Below are 13,470 nucleotides of genomic sequence, written 5' to 3'. Positions count from 1 at the left end.
TCAGTCTTCATTTTGATTGACAGACATAACAAGCTATCTATGGGAAATAAGAAATGATGCCAGATATAATGAGAATGGCTGGAATTTTCATTGGAGAATACTTTTTTTGGAAGAGTGGATAGATTGATACAAAGTGGTTTTATTTTATTTTGCCTGAATCAAGTAAATTCCAGTACATTAAGGTCACTGATAGATTTAATGTATTTTATTCTTTTAGGATAAATTTACTTGAGAATTCTTTTGTAACTCACAGTGTAATCAAGTTTTACAAACTTACTGTGTTAAAATTAAAAAAACATTTTTAAGTTAATGGGTGGTTAGCTAAATGAGCTGTATTTCTCAAGAAGTGGAAGGTCATACAAATTGGGATGCAACTCTCATGAGAATCTTTAATTTCAAATATGTACCTTGTGTTAGAAAGGTAGTCAGATGGTTTTTAAAAAAATAATCTTTACTATTTAATCTTGAAAGGTTAATTTTTCTTCTCTTATAAAAATAGGCCTATAATACTTACAACAATAATGGATCCATAAATTTATTCTTAATTATAAGCCTACTTTAGTTTTGTTTATCACTATATTTGGCACTTTCATACTACCTGGCAAAAGCAGGGACTCAGATATTTGTTGATAGACAATGTTGGTTATTGTTAATTGCAATAAAATAAACCTTCATTTGATCTTTATGTAATAAAGGGTTACTTGGAATTGTTTCTAAAATTACACTAAAAAGTCAAGTTACCTTTGTAACTTTAAGATCTATATTAAAATATTTTGAATGTATTCTCTCAAAGCTTTAGGCTTAATGATTTTTCTGAAATTCCTTTTCACCCTCCCTCTAGCCTCTGGAAAGGAAATAGATTTTAGAAATAGCTGTAGTAATTTTAAACAAGTAAAATGACTGTTGACTGCAGTTTTCTGAGGCTAATATCATAGGTTGCCAGGGGTAGTATAATAAAAAGTGTTGAGATGTTCAGTAATTTAGTATAAAATTAAATATCCTAAATATTGTTAGAATAATTTGATAATGAGAAAAAGTATTTGATGATTAACATTAATTTATATGTATATACATAAATATACTTTATTTTTGTTAAAAGTGAATGTTTAAATGAGTGTTAAAACTGCACAAAGAGAAATATCCTAAATAATTCTATTTTTGTTTATTTCAGGGCTGAAAACAGACTAAATCATTTATCAGAGTTAAAAGACGGTCCTGACAAGATGGGGACTCCTGGTTCTGGAAGGAAACGGACACCTGTGAAAGACCGATTTTCTGCAGAAGATGAAGCGCTGAGTAACATTGCCAGAGAGGTGTGTGTGGAAAACCCCCTCTCAACACTGACATGTACAGATGAGAATGTTGTAAAAATGCTCGGATTAGAGAGTTATAGACGTTCATTCATTGAGCTAGTTTCAGAATGTTTGCTATAAGTAATGTTGTATTTGACCTTTGAAATACTGTATTAGAATAAAATATAGTTGCCAACTTTTTACTTGGAAATTTATTCAACTCATTTAAAATTAATTTCTCATTTTCTCTTTGTGGATAAGATGAGTTCCAGGTACTAGTCCTAATATATTGAAATTTATAATTAATCTTCATATTGAAATTTAAGATAATTAGAATCTTGAAAATATGATAACTGGATTTTAGATGTTCATTGGGCTATATACAGTTAATATATATATTACACAGGAGGCACTGTGTAAATGTTGATAGAAATAATTCTTATTTGGTATCTGCTCAGATTCAGTGTTATAGCTGTTTTTTTAAATATAAATAGTGGAATTTTTATGTTTAATTTTTAGCTAGTAGCAGGGCTTCAGGAGCATTTTTGTTTCAGTTTGTTGACACTCAGAAAAAGAAAAAAAAGGAAAGGGGTGTCACCTTTTGAATCACTAGCAACATTTCCTGTTGCATATTAGAAGTTTAAGATGACTCCCAGCTCTGATTTCTTAGTGAGGTGCCTACTTTGTTTCAGACTCTAACTCTATCTGTAGCTGCAGACCTGACTATAAACTAATCTAGCACATGAATTGTTTAGAGTACTGCATTATTAAATTATATTTTTTTGGGGGGTGAGAATCCCTCATCACTTCCTCTTAGTTATTCTTAGTAAATAACTCATTTCGAACTAGTGCTGTTTCCTTTTGACATATTACACAGTCTTTTTTGGCCAGTTCATTGTTACATTTTTCCTCTTTTAAGCTACTCAAATAGCTTTTGAATTAGAAGTCAAATTCTGTAGGAGAATATTTGAAGCAAAGAAAAATAAATTAAAAATTGATGACAAAATTCATATTACTTTAACAAAATTAAAAAATCAGTGAGATATTTTAAAATAAAAAGGTAAAGGGTATTTTAAAATGAAATAAAGTAGCTATTACTTTACAACAATATTAAATATTTGCATAAAGTAAAGTATTTTGGAAGCCTTGTAGTTTTAGTTGAAAATGGAAACTACGTAAAATGTTTACTTTCAAAATTGGAGGCATATACTCAGATTTCTGAAAGGGGAGAGAATACTAGCACCTGCGAGGCTCTTTTTGTACTCTCAAGAAGTATTTGAACTCTTTCTTAGGGTATGATGCTTCATTTACAAAATTGTTAGAGTTCTAACATCCAACATTTGAGTACTAGCTCTGTGACAAACACTATTTTAAGTATTAAAAATGCATTAATTTAATCCTCACAAAATTCTGAGATTGGATTTACTATTAGTTTCATTTTACAGATGAAGAAACCATTGCACAGAAAAGTTAAGTAACTTTCCTAAGGTCATCACATAGCTAGCAAATAGTAGAGCTTAGATTCAAATAAATGAACTCTGGCTCCAAAGTCTGAGCATACAACCACTCACTCTGCTATACTGTATCTTAATCTTCTCCAGCTCCTTCATTAATCGCTTGTTTTTCTATAACTTTTCATGATTTTGAAAGTACTTCCATATCTTGATTCTCATAATAACCTTGTGAGTTAGTAAGTAGGATATGTTTTTTTATTATTAGCCTTATTTGTAGATAAGGAAACGGATAAAGCTGAGAGATGTCAAAAAGGTTGTTTCCATATCTTGGCTATTATAAATAATGCTACAATGAACATGGGGTGTATATATCTTTTTGAGTTAAGTGTTTTTGTTTTCATTAGATAAATAACCAGAAATGGAATTGCTGGGCCATAAAGCAGTTCTGTTTTAAAATTTTTGAAGAACCTCTGTGTTGTTTTCTATAGTGGCTGCACCAATTTTTATTTCACCAATTGTTCACAGTAGTTCTCTTTTCTCCACATCCTTGCCAACATTTATTATTTCTTATTCTCTTGATGAGAGTCTTTCTAACAGGTGTTTGGTGATATCTCATTGTGGTTTTGATTTGCATTTTCCTAATGATTAGTGATATTGAATACCTTTCCATGTATCTGTTGGCCATCCCTATGTCTTCTTTGGAAAAAATATCTATTCAGATCCTCTACCCAATTTTTAATTGGATTGTTGTGCTCTCTTCCACAGCTCATATACATACTAAAATTGAATTATTTGTTCTAATTCTATGAAATATGCCATTGGTATTTTGATAGGAATTGCATTCAATCTATACATTGCTTTGGATAGTACGGACATTTTCTTTCTTTATTATTATTATTATTTTTTTCAGAGAGGAAGGGAGAGGGAGAGAGAGATGGATTTGGTGATGAGAGAATCATTGATTGACTGCCTCCTGCATGTGTCCTACTGGGGATCAAGCCTGCCACCCGGGCATGTGTCCTGACTGGGATGGAGCTATTACCTTTTGGTTCATGGTCAACCGCTGCCATGCTGGCTGGGCTCTTTTTCCTTTTAAATAACTCCTTACTCCAGATTATGTTTTTCATTGATTCTAAAGAGGGGAAAAAGGGAAGAGGAGGGAGGGAGGGAGACATTGATGTGAGAAGGAAACATCAATCAGTTGCCTTCTGTATGCACCATAAAAGGGGATTAAATTCGCAACCTGGTGACCTGACTGGAAATCCAACCTACCAAGTTTTGATGTACTGGACAGTGTTCCAGTCAATTGAGCCAACAGGCCAGGGCAGTCTTCCTGCTTCTTGAAATTTTTTAGAATAGTTTGAGAAGGACAGGTGCTAGTTCTTCTTTGAGCCTTTGGTAAAATTTACCTGTGAAGCCATTTGGCCAGGACTTTTGTTTGTTGGGAGCATTTTGATTATAACTTCATTTTCATTAGATAAACTGTAATCAGTTCATTCAGATTTTCTGTTTCTCCTTGAATCAGTGTTGAGAGATTGTGTGTTTATAGGAATTTATCCATTGTTTCCAGATGGTCCCATTTGTTGGCGTATAGTTGTTCATTTTCTTGTAGTCTTTTCTATTTCTGTGGTGTCAGTTGTTATTTCTCCACTTTCATTTCTGATTTTATTCATCTGGGTCCTCTCTCTCTCTCTCTTTTTTTTTGTTTTTGTTTTTTTGAATTTGATTAAAAGTTTATTGATCTAGTTTTCTCTTTTCAAAGAACCAGCTCTTCTTGGTTCAGTGATCTTTTGTATTTTTTAAAGACTATTTTTTTTTGCTCTGATTTTTATTTCTTTCCACTTACTTTAGGCTTTGTTTGTTGTTGTTTTTAAAATATATATATTTTTATTGATTTCAGAGAAGAAGGGAGAGAAAGAAACATTGATGAGAGAATGATGAGAGAGAAGCATTGATCGGCTGTCTCCTGCATGCCCCCTACTGGGGATCAAGCCCACAACCCGAGCATGTGTCCTGACTGGGAATTGAACTATAACCTCCTGGTTCACAGGTTGACACTCAACCACTGAGCCACACTGGCCATGTTGTTCTTTTTCTAGTTCCTTTAGGTGTAAGGTTAGATTGTTTATTTAAGATTTGTTTATTGAAGTAGGCCTCCATTGCTATGAATTTCCCTCTTAGGGCTACTTTCCCTGTGTCCCTTAGATTTTGGCTTGTTGTGTTCTTCTTTTAATTTGTTTGGGTATCTTTTTATTTCTTCCTTGATCTCATTGTTAACTCATTTTTCTTTAGTAACATGTTGTTTATCCTCAATGTGTTTGTGTGTTTTTCGGATTTTTTTCTTGTGATTGATATCTAGTTTCATACTGTCAATGGTCAGAGAAGATGCTTGGTATTTGATTTCAATCTTCTTAAATTTATTGAGACTTGTTTTGTGTTCTAACATGTGGTATATCCTAGAAAATGTTTCATGTGCACTTGAAAAGAATATATTCTGCTGCATTGGGGTGAAATGCTCTGAAGAAATCCATCTAACCTAGTGTGTCATTTAAGGCTACTCTTTCCTTGTTGATTTTCTGTCTGGAAGGTGTATTCATTTATCTCAGTGGGGTATTTATATAGTTGTGAGTATGTGCAACATAGATTTTATTCCTGTATTTTTTTAAAATATATTTTATTGATTTCTTACAGAGAGGAAGAGAGAGGGATACAGAGTTAGAAACATTGATAAGAGAGAATCATCTATCAGCTGCCTCTTGCACACCCCCTACTGGGGATGTGCCCACAACCAAGATACATGCCCTTGACCGGAATCGTACCTGGGGCCTTTCAGTCTGCAGGCCGATGCTCTATCCACTGAGCCAAACTGGTTTCAGCTTATTCTTGTATTTTTATTATTTATTTTTATATTATTACTTATTAATTATTTTATTTTTTATATGAATAACTGTAAACCTACTTTTGCCTACTTCTGTAAATGGGTCTTGTTCTCTTATCCATTCAGCTATCCTTTGTCTTTTGGCTGGAGCATTTAAACCATTTACATTGATAAGTACATATTTATTGGCATTTTATTCTTCATAACTGTGTTCTTCTTTTTCCCTCTTTTTTCTTCTTTTTAATGAAGATCCTTCAACATTTCTTAAAATACTGGTTTGGTGGTAATGAACTCCTTTAGCATTTTGTTGCCTGGAAATATCTTTATTTCACCTTCAATTTTTAAATGATAGCCTTGCTGGTAAGGTAGTCTTCATTAGGCCCTTGGTTTTCATCACTGAATATTTCATGCCAATTCCTTCTGGCCTGATATGTTTTGTTGAGAGATCAGCTGACAGTCTTATGGGAGGCTAACTGTCTTTCTCTTGCTGCTTTTAAGATTCTGTCTTTGTCTTTGATCCTTGGAATTTTAATTATGATGTATCTTGCTGTGGGCCTCTTTGTGTTCATCTTGCTTAGGACTCACTGCGCTTCCTGTATGTCCTTTTCCTTCATCAGGTTAGGAAAATTTTCAGTCATTATTTCTTCAAATAGATTCTCAATTTCTTGATCTCATTATTCTTCTGGTATCCCCATGATGAGGATGTCATTAATCTTAATGTTGTCTATAAGGTCTCTTAAACTATTCTCCTTGATCACCTTAGCTGGGTGCTCCGGAAATATCCCTGGTGTGGGTTATGGGAGTCCTCCTGTTGTAATTGAGTCTTGATTGCTAGTAGCCTGTTCATGTGTGGGGTTGACCCTCAGGTTAGCTGACTGAGGATTGACCCTGATCACAATATATAAGCTGCTGTGGGGTGTTGACCACACTAAGTGGAATTTGCCTCAGCAAGGTCTCCCTTTGGTTGTGCGTCTTGTATAGCTAATTGGATCCTTCTCTGATGTTGACTGAGGCTTGCCAATGTACTATGTGTTTGTTCTGGGCCTCTTGGGAGGGACTTTGGTGCAAGTCAGTGTCAGATGCTGCCTGTGTCTGGTCCTGGGCAACCTGTTTGGAGCTAGAAAGTGATCCATGGTTTGTGGCTGCCTCTGCTGTGCCTGGGTGTACGTGAGAAGGACCAAGCTGCACATCAAGGCTGGTTTCCACCAGCACTGAGTCCAGGGGCAGGTCAGCAAGGCACCCACCGAGCTCTGCCTAATGGCTGGTTGTTAGGCTCAGTCGCTGAAAGAGACTCTGGTAGTATTTGAGTTGCAAGAGGTAGGTTCTCAGTGAATCACAAGGGGTAGGGTTGAGCAGTGTTTACTAAATTGATACAGTCTTAAACTTGGTGCCAGTGCTGGGTTTGAGGCCACTTAGCCAAGGGTACACCAAGGCTTGCTATCATCCACTGGGTTTCCTCAGACTTATGTGGTGGGATGAGGTCTCAGGGAATTGTCAGGGTAAGGGCAGCAGAGTTCATTTGGCCCAAACAGACCAAGATTTGGCCGTGTGAAGGAGGGGCTCTAAAGAGTGTAAGGGGTCCAATATGTGAGAGAAAAATGGCCCCCGACTAGAACCATACCAATCAGTCTGGCCTGGATTTTACCTGCTCTTCCTGGAGAGCTCAGCAGGGCAACGCTGTGGGGAGTCCACAGGGTGGAGCTAGTAGATCTCTGGTGAGGGGGAGGCACTCCTCAGGCTCTCAGAAAGGTGAGGGGAATGGCCTATGTTCCGGAACCATACCTCAGTTTGTTCTAGATTCTGCCTGGACTTCCTGGAGTGCTTTATCTCAGCAAGGTTGTCTGCCAGCAATCAGGAGAGCGGGTATTCTGCAAATTCAGTGGGTGGGGCTGCCAGGAGTTCCATGAGTGGGGCTAGTGGATCTTGTGAAAGGGAGCCACTGGTAGGTTCATGGCAAGATGGTAGAAATAGTTCCCACCCTAGAGCCACGCTACTCAGTCATTGACATCCTCTGAGTCTGCCCAGACCTCTACATGCTGGGCCTAGACTCCCTCAGCAGGTTTAGTGCCTGCAAACAAGATTTTGTGTACTGGCCCTTTAAGAGCGTGCTTGGCCCAGCCAGTATGGCTCAGCAGTTGAGCATTGACCTAGGAACCAAGAGGTCACTGGTTTGATTCCCTATCAGGGCACATGTCTGGGTTGTGTACGGGTGTGTGCAGGAATCAGCCCATTGATGATATTTCTCTCTCATTGATGTTTTCTTCCCTCAGTCCCTCTCTCCTCTCTCCTCCTTCCCTCTCTCACCTCTCTCTCTCCCTCCTCCTCCCTTCCTCTCTCTCTAAAAATCAATTAAAATTTTTTTTTAACCAAGGGAGTGCTAGGTTTTAAGCAGATTCTTGTCTCCCTGGCAGACAGAATGCCAACTAATCTTCACAGCCAGATGCTATGTGGGTGCTTCTTCCTGGCTCTGGCACTCTGGGCAGCAGAGCCTGGCATGGCATTGACACACCCTTGCTCCTATGGGGAACCTTGGCAGCTGAGGGATCTTTCCGGATCTCAGCCACCATCTGTGAGAGCTGGACCAGCCCATTTCTTATCTCTTCCTTCCTACTAGTTTCCTTGTGGCTTCCATAAATCCTTGGTTATAAGACTTCTGTTCAGCTAGTCTTCAGTTGGTTATTCAGGTTGATTGTTCTATATTTTAGTTGTAATTCCAGTTTGGTCCTGAGAAGAGATGAGTGCAAATTCCACCTACTCAGCCACCATCTTGGATCTCTCTTTCTTAGCTTTTGAATGATCTGAGAATCCTTCCAGCTCTGAAATTCTGTGATTTCTCTCAAGATCCATGACCCAAAGAAAATTAATACTCACAATGCATAGTTCTTTTAATTATAAAGAATCAGTGACAGGCATAGAAATTGATCTTGTTTTATAGAAGTTAGAGTGTTTAGAGACTTTATTGTTGAGCAGAATTTACACGTGTACATATTTGGTGCTTAAACCTACTTATAATAATAAGGATAAAAGAAAGCTTTATGGCTGTTTACCATTTGTGCTGCTGGAACTTTTGGATTTCATTTTTTAATAACTTAATGAGATATAATTCACATAACATAATTCACCCACTGGAATTGTGTAATTCAAATATACCAATGGTTTTTGGTATATTATTAGTTATTTAAAGTTGTTAAAATATATATAACAAAATTTGCCATTTTAACCATTTTTAAGTCTACAATTTAGGGCCATTAATTACATTCATTCTGTTGTGTAACCATCACCACTATCTATTTCTAAAATCTTTTCATCACCCCACACAGATATTCTGTAACCATTAAGCAATAATTTTCTACTTCTCTCTTTTCCACCCTGGTAACTTTTTTTTTTTTTAAGCATTCATTTTCTTTTTAAAAAATATGTTTTTATTGATTTCAGAGACAGGAAGAGGGAGAGAAAAATAGAAACATCCATGCTGAGAGACAATCAATAATTGACCAGCTGCCTCCTGCATGCCCTCTACTGGTGATTGAGCCTGCAATCCAGGCATGTGCCCTGACTGGGAATCTAACCATGACCTCCTGGTTCATAGGTATCCGATGCTCAACCATTGAGCCAGGCAGACTTTTAGTTTATTATATGTCTCTTGCATTTGACTATTCTAGATATTTCATAAGTGGAATTATATAGTATTTGTCCTTTTGTGTCTGGCTTATTTCACTTAACATGTCTTCAAGATTTACCTATGTTCTAGCATATGTTATAATTCCATTCCTGCACCCCCTTTTAAGTGACTTAATTCCTTTATTTGACGGAATAATATTTCATTGTATGTATACCCTAAATATAGTTTACCTATTTATTTGTTAATGGACACTGATTAGATTTCATTTTGCTGCCTAAGGAGGTAATAGCCCTTCTAGGCATCCAGTAATAAGAACCAAAAATCTGTGGTTTAGCAACCTGAGAAAGATACAAAAGGAACATTTGTGCTTAGTTTAAAAGACATTGTTCATTGTTATTGTTGTATGGAATGATAGTCTTAATTGCTCAATAGAGCTCATGATCTTTAACTTGCTATTTCTTAGTAATTTATTCATTTTTAGGTCTTGGCAAGTTAAAGGTAAAATACTTATGATAAGGACACCAGCTTCATTATTATTGTTGTTGTTGTTGTTAATCCTCACCCAAGGATATTTTTCCCATTGGTTTTCAGAGAGAGTGGAAGGGAGAGGGGAACTAAGAGGAGAGGAGAGAGAGAGAGAGAAGGAGAGAGAGAGAGAAGCATCAAATTGAGAGAGACATATTAATTGGTTGCCTACCATACGCATCCTGACTGGGGTGGGGTTTGAATTTGCAACCCAGGTATGTGCCCTTGACTGGGAATCAAACCTATAGAAATCAGTACTCGGGCCTAGCTCTAACCACTGAGTCACACCTACCAGGGCAAGGATACTAGCTTTTAAAAATATAAAGAATCATCCTGGCTTGTGTGGCTCAATTGATCTCTAAAAATCAATAAAAATATTTTTAAGGAATGCAGAGAAGTATTATAATCAGCAATAATTAAGAACATTAATTCTATGTTTTATTTGAGAATAGGGTGGTTGTTTTTACTCCTTATCCTAGGATGTTTATTGGTGGGACGGAGGAAGGAGAGAGAGAGAGAGAGAGAGAGAGAGAGAGAGAGAGAGATTGATTTTCTCCTGTACACCCCGACCAGGAACTGAACCCACAACCTAGGTATGTGTCATGATCAGGAACTCCTCAAGTGGAGCCCTAAAGAGCTAAGATTTCGCCATAACCTGTTTGGCTCAGTGGATAGAGCATCAGCCTGCGGACTGAAGAGTTCCAGGTTCGATTCTGGTCAAGGGCATGTACCTTGGTTGCGGGCACATACCCAGTAGGGGGTGTGCAGGAGGCAGCTGATTGAAGTCTCTCTCTCATCGATGTTTCTAACTATCTCTCTCCCTTTCTTTCATTAAAAAAACAATTAAAAATATTTTTTTAAAAAGAGCTAAGATATCAAAGTCAATTCTCGAGGCTTTCTTAATTCTGGCTTTTTTTTTTTTTTTTTTTTATCATTGTGTGTTTGGTTCAAATTGTTCCATGCAAATTGGATTCGTCTGAAAAAGTAACTTTACAGGAGGCAGAATTACTCTTCCTTAAAAGACCTTTAAATGCTCTCAGTGATGGTACATAAAAATTTACAAGAGATTCTGAAATGTGAGTTACTTTTTCAGAGTTATAAAAAGTGTTTGTTTTTCTTTCCATTTCTACCCAGTTTAAAAAAAAAATCCCCCCTTTTTGTATTTATTGATTTTATTAGTCAAATTCTTTGAAAGAGTAAATTTAAGTTGTTATTTAGTCATTTGGGATTTCTTCTTTTGGCATTAGTGCATGAATTCAGCCAATGCCCATCAAGGGCAGATCTCTCTTCTATCTAGTGTTAACTCTCAAATTTCTCTGTTCCTTGATTTGTCCCTCTAAACAGAATGGAGAATTATTGAACCTTAAGACTTAGTTTTGTGTCAGTGTGATTGAAAAAATATTTGGTCTAATATTCACTGTCATGACCTTTACCATTCCCGTGACTTATAGGAATTTGGGGGTAAAAATTCAAATAGTATAGTATCATTAACCAAAATGTGAAGACTGTACTAGCAAAACCTCCCTTTTCCCCCCAGTATATCTGCTAGAACTGATTCACATTTTCTCCTTTGGTTGGATATGTCATTGTAGATTAAAAGTTTCATTTTTCAAACTCTATAATCTTAAATTTTCTCTCTCATTCCAAAAGAATATTTTGCTTCATTCAAAAGGTCTTTGAATAAAGACAGCAGAAGAAAATGGGTTAAAAATCTCTGTATTTGATCTAATACATATTGGTATCTATGCTTAGAAAAATTTAAATATTTGATCTTCAACTATCAAAAGCTTTTAAAAAGGTGGTGAAACATAATTATATTGCAAAACCTAAGAAAAGTGCAACCTAAGATTTTCTACTAAAGGGATGTTGCTAGGAAATCGAGTGATGATTTTTATTTGTTAATTTGGAAACCATAGCAACACAATAAATATTATGTCTCTCAATTTGTCTTTCAGGGTTCTTTTGGCATGAGTGCCACGGAAGAATAAACAAAATTAAACACAGTAAACTCTGAGTCTTAGCTACCTGAATTAGTCATTTTCCATGAATGTTTTACTTTCTAGAATTTTGTGTTTAAGATTTCTTAAAATTTAAGCATAGTCTGTAAAGGTTCAGATTATACCTATCTCTATAACTCATGCCAGTTGCATGGGTTTTATATTATGGATATACATGCAAGCTGACAATTGCAGACATGGTTCAATCAGTACATTATGAAAATTTAATTTGCCTCTCTTTAGAACTGTCACATGATCACAGTAGCAAAAGCTTTAAAGCTAGGGGTTTCCCTTTTTATAAAGATACTTGAGTGTATAATTTGATGTATTATTTTTTCTAGTAAATAGTAAATGCTGAAAGGTTTTGATGATAAGTATCCATGAGTCCACCACCCAACATTAACTGATGTCAACATTTTGTGACAGTTGTTTCTGATCTTTTCTTTACAAAGATAGGCAGGAAGGAAGAAAGAAGACCTTATAAACCAAGTTTAGGACCCTTTGTTTCACCCCCCAACCCTCAGGCCTATCTCCCCACCACAACTGGGGACCACTTTAATAAAATAATAATATATTCTTCCTGGCCATTTTCAAAAAGTTCTAACATGGCCCTGGCCAGTGTGATTCAGGTGGGCATTGTCCCACGCACTGAAATTTGCTGGTTTGATTCCCAGACAAGGCACAAGCCCAGGTTGGGGACTCAATCCCTGGTAGGGAGCTTGCATCACTCTCACACATCAATGCTTCTCTCTCTCCCTCTCCCTTCCTTTCTCTTTCTCTAAACATCAATAAAATTCTTTTAAAATAAATAAAAGTTCTCCCTTGTTTTATGGATTTTTGTGTATTGCTTCCTAAGCACTCTACAAGCACAGGGTATGAAACAACTAGAACCCTGTGAGAAACTGCCAGAATAATAATGCAGTATGGTTGGAGTGTGGAAGGGGAACGAGAAACACAGCTCCAGTGTTTAAGAGCCAGTTTGATCAGGGACTGTGGAAGAAAGGCTGAGTTGGACATAAAAGATTTGCAAACTACCAATATTACTCAGGGAGGAAACAGAGAGTGAAAAAAGTGACATCAAGCCTGGAAGTTTTTTTTATATTGAAATTTAAGGAGCTAGCAGGGGAAAATGATCCTATATATGAATGATCTAAGGAAGAGAAGTCGTAGAGTCAAAAGGAAAACCAGTAAAGACTAGTATTGCAGAAAGACCGGAGGTGAGATTTTAAAGAAGGAATTGAGTGGTCGTTGATGTTGGAAGTTGAGATAGGACAAGTGAGATAAGAATAGAAAAATTTTCCTACGTTTGGTAGTTAGTGGTCATTAGTTACTTTGCATGAGCAATTTCAGTAATGTGATTTGGACAGAAGCCAGAATGCAGTCATATGATGGGAGTGAGAATTAAGGAGGGAGGTGCTAGGAAAGTTGGTTATAAAGAAGACAAGGTAGAATTTAACCAGATGGTAATTTTCATTTGTTTTTTTAAAGATGGGAGGCTTTGCCGGAACCTGTTTGGCTCAGTGGATAGAGCGTCGGCCTACGGACTGAAGGGTCCCGGGTTCGATTCCAGTCAAGGGCATGTACCTTGGTTGTGGGCACATCCAAGGCAGCTGATCAATGTTTCTAACTCTCTGTCCCTCTCTCTTTCTCTCCGTAAAAAATCAATAAAACATATTAAAAAAAAAAAAAGATGAGAGGCTTT

At 36.6% G+C, this 13,470-nt stretch overlaps 1 protein-coding gene across 47 annotated transcripts in view; it reads left to right on the top strand.

Moving 5' to 3' along the window:
• Positions 1 to 13,470, top strand: part of LRRFIP2 (LRR binding FLII interacting protein 2) — a 93,500-nt gene that overhangs the window by 15,779 nt on the left and 64,251 nt on the right. For all 47 annotated transcript variants that reach the window (XR_006741151.1, XM_036431806.2, XM_036431807.2 and 44 more), the window contains one exon: positions 1,172 to 1,313. Coding sequence is in view for 46 of the 47 variants with exons in the window: in XM_036431806.2 (XP_036287699.2) it covers positions 1,172 to 1,313 (142 nt within the window). In the remaining variant the exon portion in view is untranslated. Of the gene's footprint in view, positions 1 to 1,171; positions 1,314 to 13,470 lie in introns of those variants that run through there.

This window comes from Pipistrellus kuhlii, unplaced genomic scaffold (assembly GCF_014108245.1).
Source record: "Pipistrellus kuhlii isolate mPipKuh1 unplaced genomic scaffold, mPipKuh1.p scaffold_m20_p_11, whole genome shotgun sequence".
In the NCBI taxonomy this organism is placed as follows: domain Eukaryota; kingdom Metazoa; phylum Chordata; class Mammalia; order Chiroptera; family Vespertilionidae; genus Pipistrellus; species Pipistrellus kuhlii.
This window is presented reverse-complemented; position numbering and strand designations above follow the sequence as displayed.